The sequence below is a fragment of the Dromiciops gliroides genome, chromosome 1 (assembly GCF_019393635.1).
Source record: "Dromiciops gliroides isolate mDroGli1 chromosome 1, mDroGli1.pri, whole genome shotgun sequence".
NCBI classification, from domain to species: domain Eukaryota; kingdom Metazoa; phylum Chordata; class Mammalia; order Microbiotheria; family Microbiotheriidae; genus Dromiciops; species Dromiciops gliroides.
Genome location: NC_057861.1, coordinates 384,130,607 through 384,149,929, shown reverse-complemented (window position 1 = coordinate 384,149,929; position 19,323 = coordinate 384,130,607). Strand labels below are relative to the sequence as shown.

The window sequence follows — 19,323 nt, the reverse complement described above, 5'->3', positions numbered from 1 at the left end:
AAAACCAAGCGTACAAATACAGATAAGAGGAGACCTAGCTTAATGATATTTCATGTGAAAAAGATCTGGGAGCTTTAGATGATTACAAGTACCTCATGTGTCAATAATTTTATGTGGCAGCCAAAAAGCTTACATGATCGTAAGCTGCAAGAACACAAGTTCCTAGAACCAGGGAGGTTATAGCCCCCAGGACCTACCCAGATTGATCCATAGTTGAATTACTTTGTTCAGTTCTCTTTCTCTAGAAATATTCAAGCAAGGGCTCATCACAGATACTGAAGAGAGGGATCTGACATTAGATATCTTCACCTGGATGACCCATGGGCAAATCAAACTCAACATGGCCTAAACAAAACTTACCGTCTTCTTTGTAAGCTTCTGTCTAGACTGTCCATTTCAATTGAATGCATCATTACTTTGAGTCATTAAATTTTACAACCATGGAATCATCTTTGATTCTTCTCTTTTCTTTGCCTTCCCTTATATAATCAGTTGCAAGTCTTGTCAATTCTACCTCAGTGATATCTCTGGTATCTGTCCACTTTTCTTTACTCACACTACTATTACTCTAATTTTGGCCCTCAACACTTCTCATCTGGACTATTGCAAGCTTTTTAATTAGCATCTTTACTTCCCTCTCTAATCTATCCTCCACACAGTTGACAGCATAATCTTATGACATAGGACCACCCTACTCAAAAATCTTCAGTGAATATCATTTCCCTATAGGACTAAATAAACACTCTTCAGCTTTGTATTTAAAGCCTTTCACAATCTGGATGTGTTAGCCTATCTTTTCAGATTTGTTTTGTATTACTACGTATCACACATTTTGCATCATAGCCAAACTGGCCAGTTGGTGTCCTGTTAACTCATCATCTTTATCACCTCATCAGCTTTGATGGATTCAGTGATCATTGCTACTAAGTGGCACAGTGAGTGGATAGACTGCCAGGCCTGGAGTCAAGAATACTCGTCTTCCTGAATTCCAATCCGGCCTCAGACAATTATTAATATATGACCTTGGGCAACTCACTTAACCCTGTTTGCCTTAGTTTTCTCATCTGTAAAATGAACTGGTGAAGGAATGGCAAATCACTATCTTTGCCAAGAAAATCCTAAATGGGGTCACAAGAAGTCAGATATGACTGAAATGATTGAATAACAACAAATATAGATGATCCCCAGATTTATATATACCTGAAGTCATCTCACAAGTGACTTGCCCAAGGTCACACAGCTAGTAAGTGTTAAGTGTTTGAGGCCAGATTTGAACTCAGGTCCTCCTGACTCCAGGGCCAGTGCTCTATCCACTGCACCACATAGCTGCCCCCCCCATCTCTCTTAATATCAGTTTTTCGAGTCAAGCTTCCACTCTATTAACATAACAATATATTTGAATATAAATATTATTTCGTAATTTATAATAACTTTTGTGTATCTCTGTATTGCTTTAAGGCTTAAACCTTAATGATCATTGGTGCAGTGAAGAGTCCCTGTAGTCAGAAAGACTTGAGTTCAAATCTGGCCTCAGATACTTACTACCTATGTGACCATGGCCAAGTCACTTTGCTTCTGTCTGCTTTTGTTTCCTCAATTGTAAAATAAGGATAATAATCGTGTCTACCCATCAGGGATTTTGTGAGGATCAAATTATATAATATTTACGAACCGCTTAGCACGATCCCTTTCCCTTCTGCTTAAAACAGTCCCTCAGATCGGCAGCACAAAGTTTCGTTATTGCCATTTTATGGACAATGAAACTGGGGCTAAGAGAAGGTCAATCGCTTGGCCTAAGGTCACACATAGAAACTGTCATGGGCAGGACTCAAACAAGCACTCCGTACTTTCTCTCTACCAGTCCTTGTTCCTGTCCCTCTCCACCTTGTTTCTTCTCTCCCTTTGTCTCTCTCACATCTCTGTCTTTCTCCCTGCCCAGGGAGAGGGAGAATCCATATTGATGAAATCACAGATCCTTCATATAGCAACATAAATATAAATACATACATATATATATATACACACATATATAATATATGTGTGTGTACACACACATACACATGAGAGGTATCATGGAGTAGAGAGTATACATATATGTGTATGTATATATATATATACATATATTATATATTCATGGTTTCTTTTCTTTTTTGTCATACAATAAGTATTTCCTGTTTGTGAACCATTTTGTATTGAAAATCGCTTTTTTATACTCACATATCCTATATGCATGACAGGTAAGCCCCAAATGTCTAGTGCTCTCTCTTTAAAAAAAGGTAGAAAATAAAAAACAATATTTGTTCTTCCAATAATCCAATAATCCAGAAAGGTATGGACTGAGAAAGATAATTATGCTTTTTCTTGGGGGGTGGGGAGAGAGAAGTATCCAATTTAGTATTAGCAAAATAAGGAATACAAGAATTAAAAAAGAAAATTATCATGGTAGTAACTAAGTCCTATAGTTTAAGATCTATCCTTGAAGGTTTGGATACTATTTTATCCCAAGAAATGTATTCTTTCCAGGACATGATCACTGGGGTTTAAAGGTGAGATAGAGATAATCCCATTGAGCTGTTTATCTCTGTGACTGAAGACATTTTCTGCAAAATGTGTTGAGGTTTTAGCTGTAGCACTTCTAGTGTGTGTGTGTGTGTGTGTGTGTGTGTGTGTGTGTGTGTCTTTTGTTAGAACTGGTGAACAGTGACAGCTTGACAAGCCTGGAAAGTCAGACCACAGTTTATCCAATGGGAAAACATAGAATGTGGTCATATGCACAGCAAGAGATTAAGGATTGACTAATAACTCACAAAAATGATTTTAAAGAACTTGGTATTTGAAATGAGGTATTTGTAAATGCCAAGTAATGTTGTAAATGTCTAACATTTTCATTGCATTTTACAATCAATCAACCAGGCAGCATGTATTTATTGGATCCCTACTATGCTGTCAGTATTGCTATAATGTGGGGAGAAAAGAATCATGAAGCAGAGTCCTTGCCCTCAAGGGGCTTGTGTGCCAACTGACAGAGAAAATGAATGAGGAAGGAAATTTGCTAAGTAGGGGCAAGAAAATTAAACATGAAACCACCAGCAAACACCATAGGATAACATGTGATCAAATGTTCAATAACTGGCCATTGTAAGGTGCATTTGAGTGCTTTACATGCATTATTTCATATGGTCCTCAAATAACCATGTAAGATAGACACTCATCCCCATTTCACATATAAGGAAAACAAGGCTCATAAAATTTATATGATATATGGGATTATATAGCTAGTATGTATCTGCAGAAGGATTCAAACTCATATCTTTATAGCCCTGAGTCCATCACTCCATCTACTAGGCCACCAAGAAATGCTACTGTAGTTCAAAGAAGGGAGTAATTCATAAGAACTTTGAAGAAAGAGGTAGGTCTTGAAGGATGGTTATTGAAGGATGACATCATTTTAAGGGGCAGAATAAAGGCCAATCCTGGTGAAAGGAACAACACAAGAGCATTATTATGTAAGTGGGGATGCTCAGGGTGTATTTGTGGGGCAATGAGAAGTCTGGTTTGAGTTGAATGAAAGGTACATGCTAAGAAATAATGGGAAAAAAAGGTTGGACAGGATAATAATAGGTATTAACCTTTCCAGGCTCTGAAAACATATATTGAAGGTAACATAATGTCCATAAACCAATTTATCCCAGTCTTAAAGAAAAAGTTTTCAGGCCGGGCCTGCAACATCCATTCTTTGTCCCTTTTCTTATCCTTCCTAGAAAGCTCAAGTCATCCCACATTTTTTTAGGGCAAATTCCTGTTAACTCTATTAGGTGTTCAAACCCAATATCTAGTATCTTCAAACTTGCCATGTTTAAGTCATGTAGAACTTTCAACAGTTTTATAATCTGTAGGTGGTTTGAATCAAATTATGAGCCTTAAATGGTATAGACTTGTGACTTTATCTGAGTAGGGAGGAAACTCCCTATACCAATAGAGACCAGAGACTGTTCTGCAGCTTAAAGTTTTAGAGTTACCTGAGGCACTGAGAGGCCAAGTAACTTACAAAGGGTCATTGAGCCAGCTAGTGAATCAATAAACATTTATTAAGTGCCTATGGTGTGCCAGGCATTATGCTAAACATTAGATATATAAAGAAAAGCAAGAGGTAGTACCTGCTTCTAAGAAGCTCAGAGCTAATATTAGTATGGACTCCAACTCACATATTCCTGATTCTGAATCAAATTCTATATCTCCTGTGGTATACCTGCTTCCCAAGCCTCGGGTGATGCTCTGAAAATCATAACATTCAGGTCTTCTGTGTACTGGCCCAAATCAGTAGAACATAATTGAAAGACCTTCCCATAAGTTCCTATCATAAAGTGGAGAGCTGCCTCAGCAGATCTAATGTGACCCTTTTCTTCAGTAGGTCTGTAGGAATGTCTCAGTGAAATGGATGGAAAGCTTCCTGGTAATGAGGTGAAGCTCAGAAGAGTGGAAAATAAGATCATTGTTATGGAGCAGGGCTGAAGGCCATCAGCTTACGTGCCACCTGTGACCTGCTGCTTCTGGAGCCTCCTGGGGGCTTTCTGTGCACTGAAATGCTGGCTCTTGAATGCCATTCCTCTTTTGTGGGTCAGGTTGAAGCAATTACAGAGAACCTATTTAGCTGAAATAACTAATGCGTGAAATATGAAGTTTCTTAAAAGAATGTGAAAAAAGCTTCCCAGAAGCTTTTTATTGGGTGAAGGTTAGCTGTCTGGGTTCTCAGCTGAGGGTAAATGGCTTTTCTTTCTTGCTGCTGTTTGTGACATTCAGCTACCTGAGTGCTCCTCATGCCATCCTGTGGGTATTTTAAAAATTGCAATAAGATTCTCTTCATCTCTGTTATCATTGGAAACAAGAGGAAGCAGAGAGTTAAGAAGTCATTGACTAGGGAGTCATTGAGTCCAACTTTGGCTTTTTACAGATGGGGAAACAGAAGGCCAGAGGGTATATTTCTGGTTCTGGGATTCCCAGGATCTCCAAAGGTTATTTGGGAATCCATGTGGTCTGGCAGAAAGAGTATAGGATTAAGAATCAGAAGATCTCCATCTTCTGACAATTACAACTATATGAACCCAGGCAAATAATTTAATCCCCCTGGGCCACAGTTTTTTCATAAGTAAAAGATCCTTAGAGTTAATTCTATGGTTTTGCTTCCTTCATTTAGAACTAAGTTTGTAGGATCATATATTTAGATCTGGAAGGGGCCTTAGAGGACATTGGAGTCTAACCCCTTCATTTTACAAATGAGGAAACTGAGGGTATTATTTGTTCAGTCGTTTTTCAGTGGTGGCTGACTCTTCCCAACCCCATTTGGGGTTGTCTTGGCAAAGATGGTGGAGTGGTTTGCCATTTCCTTCTCCAGCTCATTTTACAAATGAGGAAACTTAGGTAAATAGGGTCAAGTGATTTGTCCAGAGTCACAATTAGTAAGTGTCTGAGGCTGGATTTGAACTCAAGAAGATGAATTTTCCTGACTCCTGGCCCAGCACTCTATTTACTTCATTGCCCAGCTGCTCTTCTTAAAAAAATAGGGATATTCAGTCTAGAGAGGAGTATATTTATAGAAGCTATTTTCAGCTTATTAAATGGAAGGTGATATCAAAAATTTTTTTTCTGATGAATAATAGAGGACATAATTAGGAACAATGGATAGAAGTTCCAAAGTAGAATTATGCTTGATGGAGGGGAAAATTTCCTCAAAAATAGAACTATACAGGGCAGTTAGATGGCGCAGTGGATAAAGCACTGGCCCTGGATTCAGGAGGACCTGAGTTCAAATCTAGCCTCAGACACTTTACACTTACTAGCTGTATGACCCTAGGCAAGTCACCTAACCGTCATTGCCCCGAAAAAAAAGAACCATACAAATGTGAAGAGGGATGTTTTGGTAAGTAATAGGTTTCCTCTCCCTTGAGGTTGTCAGGTGGGCCCCACTAGCATCTTTGCCCCCAACAGTATAACCTCCCCTGCACTTATTGGCTTCCTTTTATAAGCCGGTTGCCCCCATATGAATGTTAGTTAGCTCTTGGTGGGTAGGAAGTCCCCTTTTTGCTTGTTGTAGAGAGAATTTTTTTTCAGTTGTGGCTTGGTTAGTCTAGATGGGCCACTGAGGTCCCTTCCAATTCTTAAATTCTGTAGGCTTCTCCGTGCTACTATTCAGTGTTTTCATCTAGAAGCAGGAAAGTTATTTTCATTTGACTCTGCTGGGACAATAGAAAACCTAACACATCCATCTGAACAATCTGCCAACTGCATGAGCTGGTGACCGTTTGCATGTTTAAAGTTATCTAAATAACTATTTTTTACAATATCCCCCACAAAAAATCCACTTGTAAACTATCATAGTCACTCTCTCAATCTTCTCTCTAAGCTGAGTATGACAATTGTTTGATTCCCAAACACGCTCTATGTATTATAGACATTTTCTTAGTTTTACAATCAGATTTAGGTTTTGGGAGAACCTCTGGAAGAAAAAAAGGGGTGGGAGAAGTTCCCTTTGTCATAAGGGAAGTCTTATATTCAATAATAGGTCATATTTATGCAGTGCTTTATAGTTTACAAAGCACTCTTCTCACAATTGTGTGAAATAGATAGTTAACTCAAATGTTATCTCCCTTTTTAAAATGAGGAAAGAGATTCGAAGACTATACCCTAAAGTAACCAGGCAAGTATGGGTTAGAGCCAGACCAGGTCTTTCATTGTTCTTTCCACTCTACACATCTGCCTCTATAAATGAAGCCTGATCAGTGGTGTGATTTGATGGTTGTAGAATAGACCTCAAGGCCCCAAATATCTCCTTTGAACTTTTGGTGATATCTTAAATTCTACCTAGCATTAAAACTTTGTTTTCTGTTAAGGTACAAATATTCCTGGGGGCGATAACACAGTGCTTGTTGATTGACAGATTATCAGTCACTACCAATTTCCAGCTGGTCCCTGGCACAGAACGGGTAGATTTTGACAGGGGAGAAAGAGGGAGAGAGAATGTGGGAGTGGGAAGGCCAAAGGAAGACAGAATACTTGGGGAAGTAGATTCCTGGTGTGAAGGGGAAGCAATGCAAAATACAAACAGGGGAAATAAGAGGGGAATCTACTTCAGAATACAGACTGTCTTATACATCTCTATAGCCCCTGTTACCTAGCACAGTACCTGACAAGTAGAATAAGCTCAATATATAATTTAGATTTGAAAAAAATTGAAATGACTGTCCAAGACAAAATCCCCTTATTGCATCCCTTTGCCTACTGCCCTTCTGCCTATTTACTCAAACACTCAAACGGATTTGGATTTGTGACCTCCTTCATTTGGATGCACCCTCTGATGATGTCTATTTCAACTGAGACATGCCTGCCCCTTGTCCATGCCCTCCAGAAGTGTGCCACAGGGGATCCACCCAATGTGCTGGGAGCCTTCCTGGTTTTCTCTTAATAGCATGAGAATCCCAATGGAGAGCCCTGGCTCTCTGTGAATGACCAGCCCATTTTCTCTTCTTTTCAGAAGCTTCCTAGGAGGCAGTGAGGCACAGAGGAAAGAGCATTGGCTCTAGATAAGAAGGCCTAGGTGCAAATCGCAGCTCTGCCATGTATTCCCTCTGGAACTTAAAGTAAGTCACTTATTCCTTCTGTGCCCTAATTTCCTCATCTTTTTTTTTAAGGGGGTTGAACTAGATAGCCTCTAAAGTCCCTTCTAACTGATCCCTTCTAGTGTTCAGAGCTCCTCAGGGGTTAAACATTGTAGCCTTCTCACACCCCCTATATCTTCTTCCTTGCTCTCTGTAGGATACTCATTTTTAATTCTTTGGAGACTGTTGTATTCCATGTCTTGCTGGCATACAGCAAAATTAATAGGGATACTTGTAAGGCTAACTTTTGCCTTTTGTAGCTTAATGGTTAATTCATGCTGAGTTTCAGTTTTCATGAGAATGTTAGAAATGAGCTGGAAATATATGGGGGAGAGAAAACTAGCATCCACTTGATGTAGTTCTGAGATCAGTGCATATCCAACTGGGCACATGTTTCAGTTGTCCAGAGCTGGCTTAATATCAATTATCATTAGGGAAGGATTGGGTGGTAATAAGACTCTGAGATCCTACCTGACTCTTGAATCTAGATCAGGGTTGTTGTTGCTGGGGTTTTTTGTTGTTGTTGTTGTTTTGCATGCACAGGTGTTAGAAATTTGATTTCAGTAGTTTTATTTTCTTTGGCTTTTCTGTTGACCTCTAATGCTTATAATGAATCCATCATTCAAAGCAGCTGCTCCCATTATCATCTCTTGCCACTTGAGTGCCAACAGGTGCTCTAGTTTAAGTGCCAGGAAAATGCCAGAGATGCAACTGCTGGTAACCCTGCCCCCCCAAAAAAACCCCTACCTTATATTCAATTATTTTGTATATATTTGTATTCATTCCCTTCCTTCCTTCCCTTCCTTCCTTCCCTTCCTTCCTTCCTTCCTTCCTTCCTTCCTTCCTTCCTTCCTTCCTTCCTTCCTTCCTTCCTTCCTTCCTTCCTTCCTTCCTTCCTTCCTTCCTTCCTTCCTCCCTCCCTCCCTCCCTCCCTCCCTTCCTTCCTTCCTTCCTTCCTTCCTTCCTTCCTTCCTTCCTTCCTTCCTTCCTTCCTTCCTTCCTTCCTTCCTTCCTTCCTTCCTTCCTTCCTTCCTTCCTTCCTTCCTTCCTTCCTTCCTTCCTTCCTTCCTTCCTTGCAATTGGGGTTAAGTGACTTGCCCCGTCATACAGCTAGTAAGTGTCAAGAGTCTGAGGCCATATTTGAACTCAGGTCCTCCTGACTCAAGGGCTGGTGTTCTATCCACTGTACCACCTAGCTGCCCTTTAGAATTTCTACTTTCCTTTAAAACTCAGCTCATATGCCACCCGTAATCTCTAACATTCTATGATTCTGATAAATGATTTTGAAAACATTCTGAAGTCTCTGGCAAGCCTGGTTATGAGATTTCCATTGGGCATTCATAGTCCTTCATAACCCCCCTGCCCCAACCTACTTTCCCAGTATCATGACATCTTTATTTTCCCCCTTTGTACACATCATAATTCAATTAAACTGGCCTTCCTATTGTTTTTCACCCACAGGGCTCCATCTCCCTTCTCCTTACTTTTGTCCTGGCTTCTCCCCCATCCCTTTGCCTGGAATGTACTTTCCTCCTCACTTCTGCCTCTTTGAGTTCCTATTGTTATTGTTCAGTTTGCTTCAGGCATGTCTGACTCTTTGGGCCCCCAGTTGGAGTTTTCTTGGCAAAGATACTGGAGTGGTTTGTCATTTTCTTCTCTAGCTCATTTTACAGATGAGGAAACAGAGGAAAACAGGGTTAAGTGACTTTTCCAGGGTCACACAGCTAGTAAGTGTCTGAGGCCAGATTTGAACTCAGGTCTTCTTGACTCCAAGTCTGGCCCACTATTCACTGTACCACCTAGCTGCCCTTTAAAACTCAGCTCATATGTCACCTCCTCCATGAGATCTTTCCTGATCCCCTCCACTAGTGACTCCTTATACTCATTACTTGCATTTCTTTTCTATCTAATTATGACCATACATTTTAGAGGATATAAACTCCTTCTGGGATAGGCAGTTGTCCATTGTCCTCTTTGACTTCCCATCACAATGTCTGGGAAGGTGATTGATAAATATTTGCTAATTGACTGTGTTTCCTCAGCAAAGCAGGAATCTGATTGAGGGTAAGGACTATGTCTTGTATTTCTGTTGTTTCCCTCCCCCTGAGCCATATCTCTGCATCTTCTATTAATTCTCAGTGGGGCCTTAATGTTTTAGTGATATTCTGACTGGCTTGACTACTTCTAGTTGATGTTTGAAGGAAGAAGGAAGTTCAGAAGACACTTTGCTGACTAATAATAATATAACTACCATTTTTATTGTTCAGTCATGTCTGTCTCTTCATGACTCCCATTTGGGGTTTTCTTGGCAAAGCTACTGGAGTGCTTTGCCATTTCCTTCTCTAGCTCATTTTATAGATGAGGAAACTGAGGCAGACAGGGTTAAGTGACTCATCTAGGGTCACACAGCTAGTAACTGTCTGAGGCCAGATTTGAACTCAGGAAAATGAGTCTCCTTGACTCCAGGTCCTGCATTTTATTCATTGCATCATATACTGCCCTGACTATCATTTACATAAAGCATTACTTAATATGTCCAAAGCTGGTATTCAATTCTCTGGATGGAGTGGACTAGTACAACTACTTACCTAGGAGAACAAAGATGCAGGCGAGGATGGCGATGAGGGCCCCCCTGCTCAGGCTGACTGGGAGCATGTAGGCTTCAGCGCTGCAGGACATCACATCCCCGTCATCATCACAGCTGCACACCTGGACTGTCAGTGTGCCCGTACTACTCAGCATGGGCCTTCCATTGTCTGCAATCAGGATGGGGAGGTAAAAGACATTCTGTTCCTGCTGTCTAAAGCCAGATCTCCTGGTAAGAATCCGAGCAGTATTATCTAGGATGGAGAAAAGAAAAAAAATGTTGGGTTGTGGGAGGTAGGGAGGGAAGGAAAAAGGTGGGAAGGAAAAGATTATACAAACAAGTGAATTCAGCTTTTCTGGTGGGGAAAGAAAGAAGAGAGGAGAGTAACAGGAAGACAAGTCTCTGTGATGTTCCCATGTTTGTGTCTTCCCTAGTTTTGCAAGCATCAGCATTAGTCCTCTGTTTCCCTGTCTGATTTTTACTTGCTTCCAGGCAAAACACTGAGACCTGTGAGGCAGGCCCCTTTCAGGAAAGTGTCCTATCCTTTGTGACATAAACCGCCCAGGGCTAACTGTCAGCCTTCAGATCTCACCAAAGTGTCTTGGGGAAAGCCAGACAGAAATGAACAATCAAGGGCAACTGTGGTCCCTGTTTATTCCTGCTCAGCATCTTTTCAAGACCTTACAGCTGCTTTGAGTCTCAAATTAAAAAAAAAAAACCCAAAACAAAAAAACCACAAAAGAAAAAAAAAGAGGCTAAGGAGACCTCAGTGAGCAACCTTGGTGATTATGGCAGATTGCTTATTTCTGTCACGTTCCAGCTTGGCTGGAGCTAATGTCCTTTACTATTTTCTTTTTTGCCCCCTCATCCTCTTGGTGCCTTTGGAAAAGGATGTTCCTTTAGCAAAAGCTTATTTAAAATCCTCTAGTCATGTACTACTGCCACTTTCCCATGGGTGGGCTTAAGGTAGGGATGCCAATAACTTGAAAATTTAGACAGATTAAGAGATCAACTTGGGTAGGGGGAGATTTGACTTTGATTGGTAGCCTAAGCAGTCTTCCTTCCTCCCTCCCACCCTCCTTTCCTTCCTTCCTTCCTTCCTTCCTCCCTTTCCCTTTCTTTATTTCTTTGAACTCAAGTCCATCTGAATCCAGGGCCTGTGCTTTATCCACTGCACTACCTAGCTGCCCTAACAAGTGAGTTCTAAAAACTCTATCCAACTACATACCTTAGTCTATACCAGGTGTCAGCAAACTATAGCATAAATAATCAAACAAAAAATAAATAGTCAAATAAATAACTAGATATGTTATTTCTTTGTTCGTTCATTCGTTCATTCGTTCCTTCCTTCCTCCTTCCCTCCCCCCCCCTCTCTCCCTCATGGAATTGGTCATGATGAAATTCAGAAATTCTTAACTTTTTTATGCCATGGATCACTCTAGCAGTCAGGTGAAAGCTATGGACCCTTTCCCAATACAATTTTTTTAGATACATAATATAAAGTACGCAGGATTATAAAAGGAACCAATTATATTGAAATATAATTAAGAAAATATGTTAAAAACCTCAAGCTCATAGAGCCCAGATTAAGAAGCCTTGGCGTAGTAGAAAGAGTGGTGATCCTGAATTCAGGAGATAACTGAGTTCTCAACTCTCACCTTGAACTTTACTAGCTATGTGTCTTCAGTTTCCTCATCTGTAAAATGGGGATAATAGCTATGATAGACTGCATGTAATATCAGTGTTTTTCTATGTTTTGCTTAATTTTTTTTGGTGAGGCAATTGGGGTTAAGTGACTTGCCTAGGGTCACACAGCTAGTTAAGTGTCAAGTGTCTGAGGCCATATTTGAACTCAGGTCCTCCTGAATCCAGGGCCGGTGTTTTATCCACTGCACCACCTAGCTGTCCCGGTTATCTTTGGTAAAATTTCTTTTTCTTCCTCTTTTTATCATTTGATTATAACAGATGAAGAAATATAGTAGGATACATAAAAGATATAAAAACAAAAGATGTCTCTCCCTCCTAGGGTAGTTGTGGGACTCAAATGAAATAACTGTGGAAACAAGAAAAGGAAGTTAAATCACAAACATTAAAATCTTAGATAAAAAGTTAGCTATTGTTATTATTTGCCCAAAACTATACATTATTTTAGCACAAGTTCATCAAATTTATTCCACTATAGACTTGAACTATATGCAATATGATTTCTGTGATGATTTTTTCCATATTCCTAATATTCTTCAAGTGTGTCTAAACTATAGAACAGGTTCACTCTTGCAAAAAATAAAGATTTGAGGAGAGGAAGTAATTGAGAAATGCATTTGAGAATATTAATAGTGACACTGAAAGGTCCAAGTAGCTAATCAGTATAACAAAATCTATCTATTTATCTATCTATCTATCCATCCATCCATCCATCCATCCATCCATCTCTCTACATATCAAGTTATTTATTTGACTATTTATTTTTTTGTTTGATTATTTATGCTACAGTTTCCTCACCCCTGGTATAGACTAAGGTATGTAGTTGGATAGACAGTCTTTAGAACTCATTTGTCAGGGCAGCTAGGTGGCGCAGTAGATAAAGCACCAACCCTGGATTCAGATGGACCTGAGTTCCAATCCAGCCTCAGACACTTGACACTTACTAGGTGTGTGACCCTGGGCAAGTTGCTTAATCCTCATTGCCCTGCCCCCCCCCCCCAAAAGCCCATTTGTCCAAAAATCTATATAGCTATAAATATTTGTGTATGTGTGTATATATATATATATATGTATATATATATATGTGTGTATGCACACATACATACACATATGTATATGCACGTGTAATACAGATACATCTGTAGCTATATATCAATTGGCCAGGAGGGGGGAAGCAGGCTGGATTGCCTTTGGGAAATTTGATGGTTCTCTTAGTGATCCCAATCACCTCTCTGAGATAAAGAACCATCTCTTGAATACTGTATTCATTTCCATCCAATATCATGACATTGTAAAGCTGTAAGTTGTGGAATATGAGTCTGAAACCTGAAATTCAGGATCTCCCAAAAGGCAGTAGTAGTTTTGAAAAGGATGCAACACATTATAAATGAGGCATTTGCTTGAAGGATTGCATCTGAAAAATAAGTGGCAAAAATGAGCAGGTCAACAAGTGAAAGCAAGGGATACCTGAGGTGGGCAATTCCTCCATTGATAGACTTGAAATATGAGAATGCTTGAAATATGTTGGATGTGTTTCCATGGTAACTGCATGTGAAGACCTTTATGACTATTACACAAACTGGGCCAGAATTGATTGATTGTCTTCTGCATTATTAGAGGGAATATCCACCTCAATGAGATCACAGATCCAATAGAACACTGGAGTATCTTCATGTAAAACTGTTCAAGCACCACCTTCTACATAAAATCTTTCATGGTGTAATCAACTATCAGAGATAATAATAGCACCTATCTTGAAGGGTTGTTGTGAGGATCAAATGAGATAATATTTATAAAAGTGTTTAGCAAGGTGGTAAAAGGTCACAATCTATAAGAATTTTCTAACAAATTAATGTGGCTAAATGTGGCATTTATCATGAAATGTTGTATACATTTTAATTATTGACATTTGTGTCTTTCTCACCTACTAGACCACAATTTCCATAATAGAAGGATTGCACCTTTTCTATGTTTTATGTATCATGCAGTGCTACTGTACTAAAAAGGCAGATATGATGTGAAAATATGGTCCAGGCCAACACGATGGTGTAGAGATGGGAGATAGATTGCTGTGTGTGAGGAAAACAGGAAGGGCTGTTTGGCTAGAGTGTAGAATGCAGTAAAGAGGCACAATGTATAATAAGGTTGGGACTAGATTTTACATGGCTTTAAAAGCAAAAGAGAGAAGCTTATATATGATCCTAGAGATAATAATGAGCCCATGGAATTTGTTGAGTAGTGTAGTGACATGATAAGAGATCTGCATTTTCTTTGAGTGTGATGTTTTTCACAAGCACAGTGTGGATTTGGGAGTCTCAGATCTTTTCCCAAGGCTTCTACAGTAAAATGTATTTGTAGAGAAAACTGGCATGGGACAACATGAAAAGTTTATGCTTTCTGTTGAAAATGTGCTGATCAGTGTTTTTGAGACCATTCCAAGGGATGAATCATTTCCTTTTTTCTAGCTGTCCTGCTCCAGTAGCCTTTTATGTATGGGTGTTGGCTCCAAAAACTGTCACTGGAAAGGGATCCAAAGTAACTCATAAGAAATCTTGGACCCAATACTTTGTAACATTTATTTTCTCTATGTAGGTATCATACAAAATGTCAATGTAGAAAAAAAAGCACAATCATTCCACAGGCAATTTGATAGGATGTGATGTGATATGTTAGAAATCAATAGTTCTTTTATTCTTTTCTATGATTTTCTTTCCAAAACCTACTTGTGAGGGGTCAAGGGCTATTTTTGCACATAGAATTCCCTGTAAAATAGATAAATGGAAAAAGATAACTTCTGACCACCAAAATGTCAAAGTTTATGGTATATAGTTATTTCAGATTGACTTTTTGTTGACTTTCCTATGGAATTATCACAGTGTTTCTACGACACAAAATGGGGACATCTGAAAAAAAGTAATTTTGATGTGTTTAGAGATTTGCTTCTATGAGATCAACCTTTGTATCCTGGGAGATTAAAGTGAGTTTGAAAAGACCTAAGCAAAAAAATGTTGAATGGGGATCTACTGTTGGCTGGACAATGCAAATTCCATGAGGGCAAGGACTTTATCATTTTTAATATGTGTATATTCCCCACCTGCCAATTCCAGTACCTAGCACCATGATCTTCACAATAAATGTTTAATAATTTTCTAGTTGAATAATATATACATACACATACACATACACATACATATACACATACACATATACATACACATACATATACATAAACATAACAGACATAGACACAGAAAAAGCCACATATAAACAAACATTGAGGGCATGGTGGTGTCTGAGACTGCGATCAAGGTTTCTCCTATTATAAATATTTATTCCTCATTGCTATCCATTTTTTTTCCTAAGATTTTTACAAAATGTATCCTGGAGAGGTCTCATGGCTCACTGTATAGAGAGGGAAAGCAGGAAGACCTGGAATCAAATGCTACTTATGACATACCAGCTGTGAGACCTTGGGCAAGTCACTTAACCTCTTAGTACTCTAGACAAGCCTCTAAAAGCATAAATTGAGATTGTGCCAACCTGACTTGGTAAGAGAATTTCTCCACCTTGGAATTCCCTATACCAATGATGTTACAAGAGTACTCGCTAAAGCATTAATGATATGAAGGAAACAAGACTACATGAAAGAGGTTGGCATAATCAGTAGGAAATGATGCTATTTTTGATTTGTAGGTTTGGAAGTAGAAGGGACTTTCGAGACAACTTTGTCCAATATTCTTATTTTTTTAGATTAGGATCTGAGGCCCAAACATAAATAGTAGCATCAGAAGTGGGATTTGAACCCAGGTTCTCTGACTCCAAAGTCAGTTGTCTTTCCATTGTATCACTGTATATTTTGTTTCCTCATATTAAATAATGGATTTCATATCGAAAGCAGGCCCTATTTAATGGAACAAGGCTATAATTATCCCTTAAATATATTTTTTTGTTTTTTTTTTTTAAGTGAGGCAATTGGGGTTAAGTGACTTGCCCAGGGTCACACAGCTAGTAAGTGTTAAGTGTCTGAGGCAGGATTTGAACTCAGGTACTCCTGACTCCAGGGCTGGTGCTCTATCCACTGCGCCACCTAGCTGCCCCTCCCCTTATTTTTAGACTTAAACTATAACAGTTTCTGTCTTTAGATTGAGCCCTAATTAGGTCAGGAAACTGCAGTTTTGTCTAAAGGCATCTTGTAATTTAGAGATGTGTACTTCCCTTCTAGTAGTATTCTAGGCTATTGACCTTATACTTCATGATCCCAAGTGATGGCTCCTTTGTACCTACAGTGTATTCTCCACTATTCCCTTGCCTGGTTCCAGGTTACTCTCTACCCCTATGCCACTTGCATCCTGGTGATCAGATGCTATATCTGCTGCTCATTCTGTTTGCATCCTGGGTGGAGGTAATAGAAAAGGTAAAGCTCTTCTGCTAACATTGAAATACCATTATATGTTTTCACTCCCCCCCTCCACTGGTATATGATGTATATGTATGTGATGTATATGTATGTGATGTATATGTATGTGATGTATATATATATGATGTATATGTATATAAATACTTATAAATAGGGAGTATATATACTCCCTATTTATAAGTATTATTATCAACAGTAGCAGAATATTTGCATGGAATTTTAGAGTAGAATTTTAGAGGTCATCACATCCAACCTCTTCATTTTCTAGATGAGGAAACTGAGGCAGATAAAGGTTAAGTGACTTACTCAGATTCACACAGCTAGTAAATATCTGAGTTCAGATTTGAACTCAGGCCTTTCTGACTCCAGGTCCAATGATTTATATATCTGTCTAGTCACCCAGCTGCCTTTTAACATCAAGTAGATGAGTTAGAATCCATCTATGATCTTCTTTTTTAAAATAAAAGTATTTAATTATTTCCACCTATGATCTTTATAACTTGTGTGACCATAGCTAAGTCACAGTTTCTCTTATCAGAAAGACTAGTGGTAATAATAGCAGTATACCCATTTCACAGAATTGGGAGGATCAAATAAGACAGTGTATTACACTTTGCCAATCTTAAAGGTTCATATAAATGTCAGATCTGATGAGATTGAAGGAGAGCTGAAAGGAGTCTTAGAGAATGCCTAGTCCAAATGCCTCATTGTATAGAGGAGGACAATGGGGCACAAAGAAGTTAAATTATTTAGCCAGGATCATATAGCAAGAAAGTACCTGAGGCAGAATTTGAACCTAGTTCCTCCTGACTCCCATTCTGCTGCCCTCTTTACTACACATAATACTACTTGAACTCCCTGACTCATATCACCCTGTTAAGTGGGGAAAAATCAGAAAATCAGGAACCACGGATTTCAATTTTATATTAAATCTTAATAGTTACATAGTTCTCAGTATTTTAGACAATCAAAAATGTTAATTAAGTCCACTCAGTTCAGGAGTGAAAATAAGTGGATCAAAAGTTGATAGACAGCAGGGAAGCTAGGTGGTGCTAGTGGATAAAGCAGCAGTCCTGGATTCAGGAGGACCTGAGTTCAAATCCAGCCTCAGACACTTGACACTTACTATCTATGTGACCCTGGGCAAGCCACTTAACCCTCATTCCCTGTCTCCCCCTCCAAATAGTTGATAGACTCCATAAGATGTTCAAATGATGGAAGTTTCCTACTGATAATTTTTCTTTTGTTCTTTTGGTAAAAGCATCTAACGTTATTACACGTAGCTAATTTTTAAGTTTATAACAAATTTAACATGTAACTCTAAAAGATACCCAATTTATACTGATAATTATTAAAAAGGGATAAAATATTTTAATAATAATATTAATATAGTACTTTAATATATTTATGTAGTACTTTATATAATATATGTATATTTATTATTTATAACAGCATATGTATTTATATATTTCTATTTATTTCTATTCCAAGGTCCTTTGAATATATAATCTCATTTGAGCATTACAACAACCAGGTCAGGTAGGTGTCATAACTGTGTCCATTTTTCAGATGTGTCTATGGTTGAGAAAGGATAAGCGAATTGCCCAGGTTTAGCTCAGAACTTATTTAATTGTGGGAACTTGGGCAAATCATATATCCTCTCAGTCTCAATTTCCCTCTTCTGTAATATGGGGATTTAAAATCATTTTTCAGTTGTGTCTGACTCTTGGTGACCCAATTTAGGGTTTTCTTGGCAAAGATACTGAAGTGATTTGCTATTTCCTTCTCCAGCTCATTTTACAGATGAGGAAACTGAGGCAAATAGGATTAAGTGACTTGCCCAGGATCACACAGCTAATATGTATCTGAGGCTGGATTTGAACTCAGGAAGATGAGTGTTTCTGACTCCAAGCCCCACATTCTATCCACGGTATCCCCTATCAGCTTTTAATATTAATGACAATGACAATAATAGTGGTGGTGGTGGTGATCATGATGATACTTCAAGTCTGGATTTAAATTCAAGTCTTCCTGACTCCATATCGAGTGCTCCATGCACTCCATTAATTAGGCATAATGAAAGAGCATGGTGATGGTTGTATCTTTACCCTTAACTACCTCTCTGCTCTTTAATAATTTTCCATGCTCTGCTTACTACTTCCCCTCCTCAACTGTCATCCAGATGCCCCTTTCTGCCTTTGCTGATTCTCCTTTCCAGCTCATTTTTCTCACACCTTCTCTAAGCTCTTTCACCACATCGACAGAGCAGTAAAGAAGAATCACAACCAGTCAGGGAAATGAAAGGAATGTTTAAAGCCAGAGGGGAAGGTGCTTCATCCCTGACACCCTGTGGAGAAACTTAAAAAGGCACTACTTGTTAAAAGAACAGCCAGATTCCCTTGCCCATATTAGCTGAAGGGGCATTTCTCCTACCTTTGAGCAAACCTTTATGAATTAATAGCAAGTCTCCCTTAGCTCCAGATGTGCAAACCTGCAGCAGGCCCATCAGAGAGAAGCTGGAGCTGCCTGGACAGGTGTGTTCCATTGTAGCTGGGGAACATGCTTCAGAGAAAAATGGGCACAATCATGTGACCTTGAATTCCTCTCTAAGCAGCAGGTATCATTTGGTGTTACTGGAAATAGCATTATCATGGAAAGCATCACCAGCCCAACGCACGAAATGAGCATCGTCATAGCTAACGGTCTATGGTCACTCTCATTACCTTGATTGTCCCTTAGAGTGAAGTTGGGGTTGTTAGCTGCCTCTGGAGCCAAGCTGTAGTAGAAGTGCTGACCATCTTGTGGGTCATCCTGGTCTATTGCACTTACCGTCTGAATCAGCTATAGAAGGAAAAAAGGAAACTGTGTGAAGCAGCTAGAACAGATTGAAAAGTTACCAAATGTCATGAAAATCCAGAGCTCTTGCTCTTCAGCGAGTGCCTTGATAAACCAAAAAATGTACA

At 39.1% G+C, this 19,323-nt stretch overlaps 1 protein-coding gene across 1 annotated transcript in view; it reads right to left on the bottom strand.

Annotated features, from left to right (window-relative positions):
* Positions 1 to 19,323, bottom strand: part of CDH20 (cadherin 20) — a 289,089-nt gene that overhangs the window by 2,437 nt on the left and 267,329 nt on the right. The window contains exons 11-12 of the mRNA XM_043978187.1: positions 19,084 to 19,201; positions 10,241 to 10,492 (exon numbers count right to left, since the gene is read on the bottom strand). Of these exons, the coding sequence (XP_043834122.1) occupies positions 10,241 to 10,492; positions 19,084 to 19,201 (370 nt within the window). The remainder of the gene's footprint in view (positions 1 to 10,240; positions 10,493 to 19,083; positions 19,202 to 19,323) is intronic.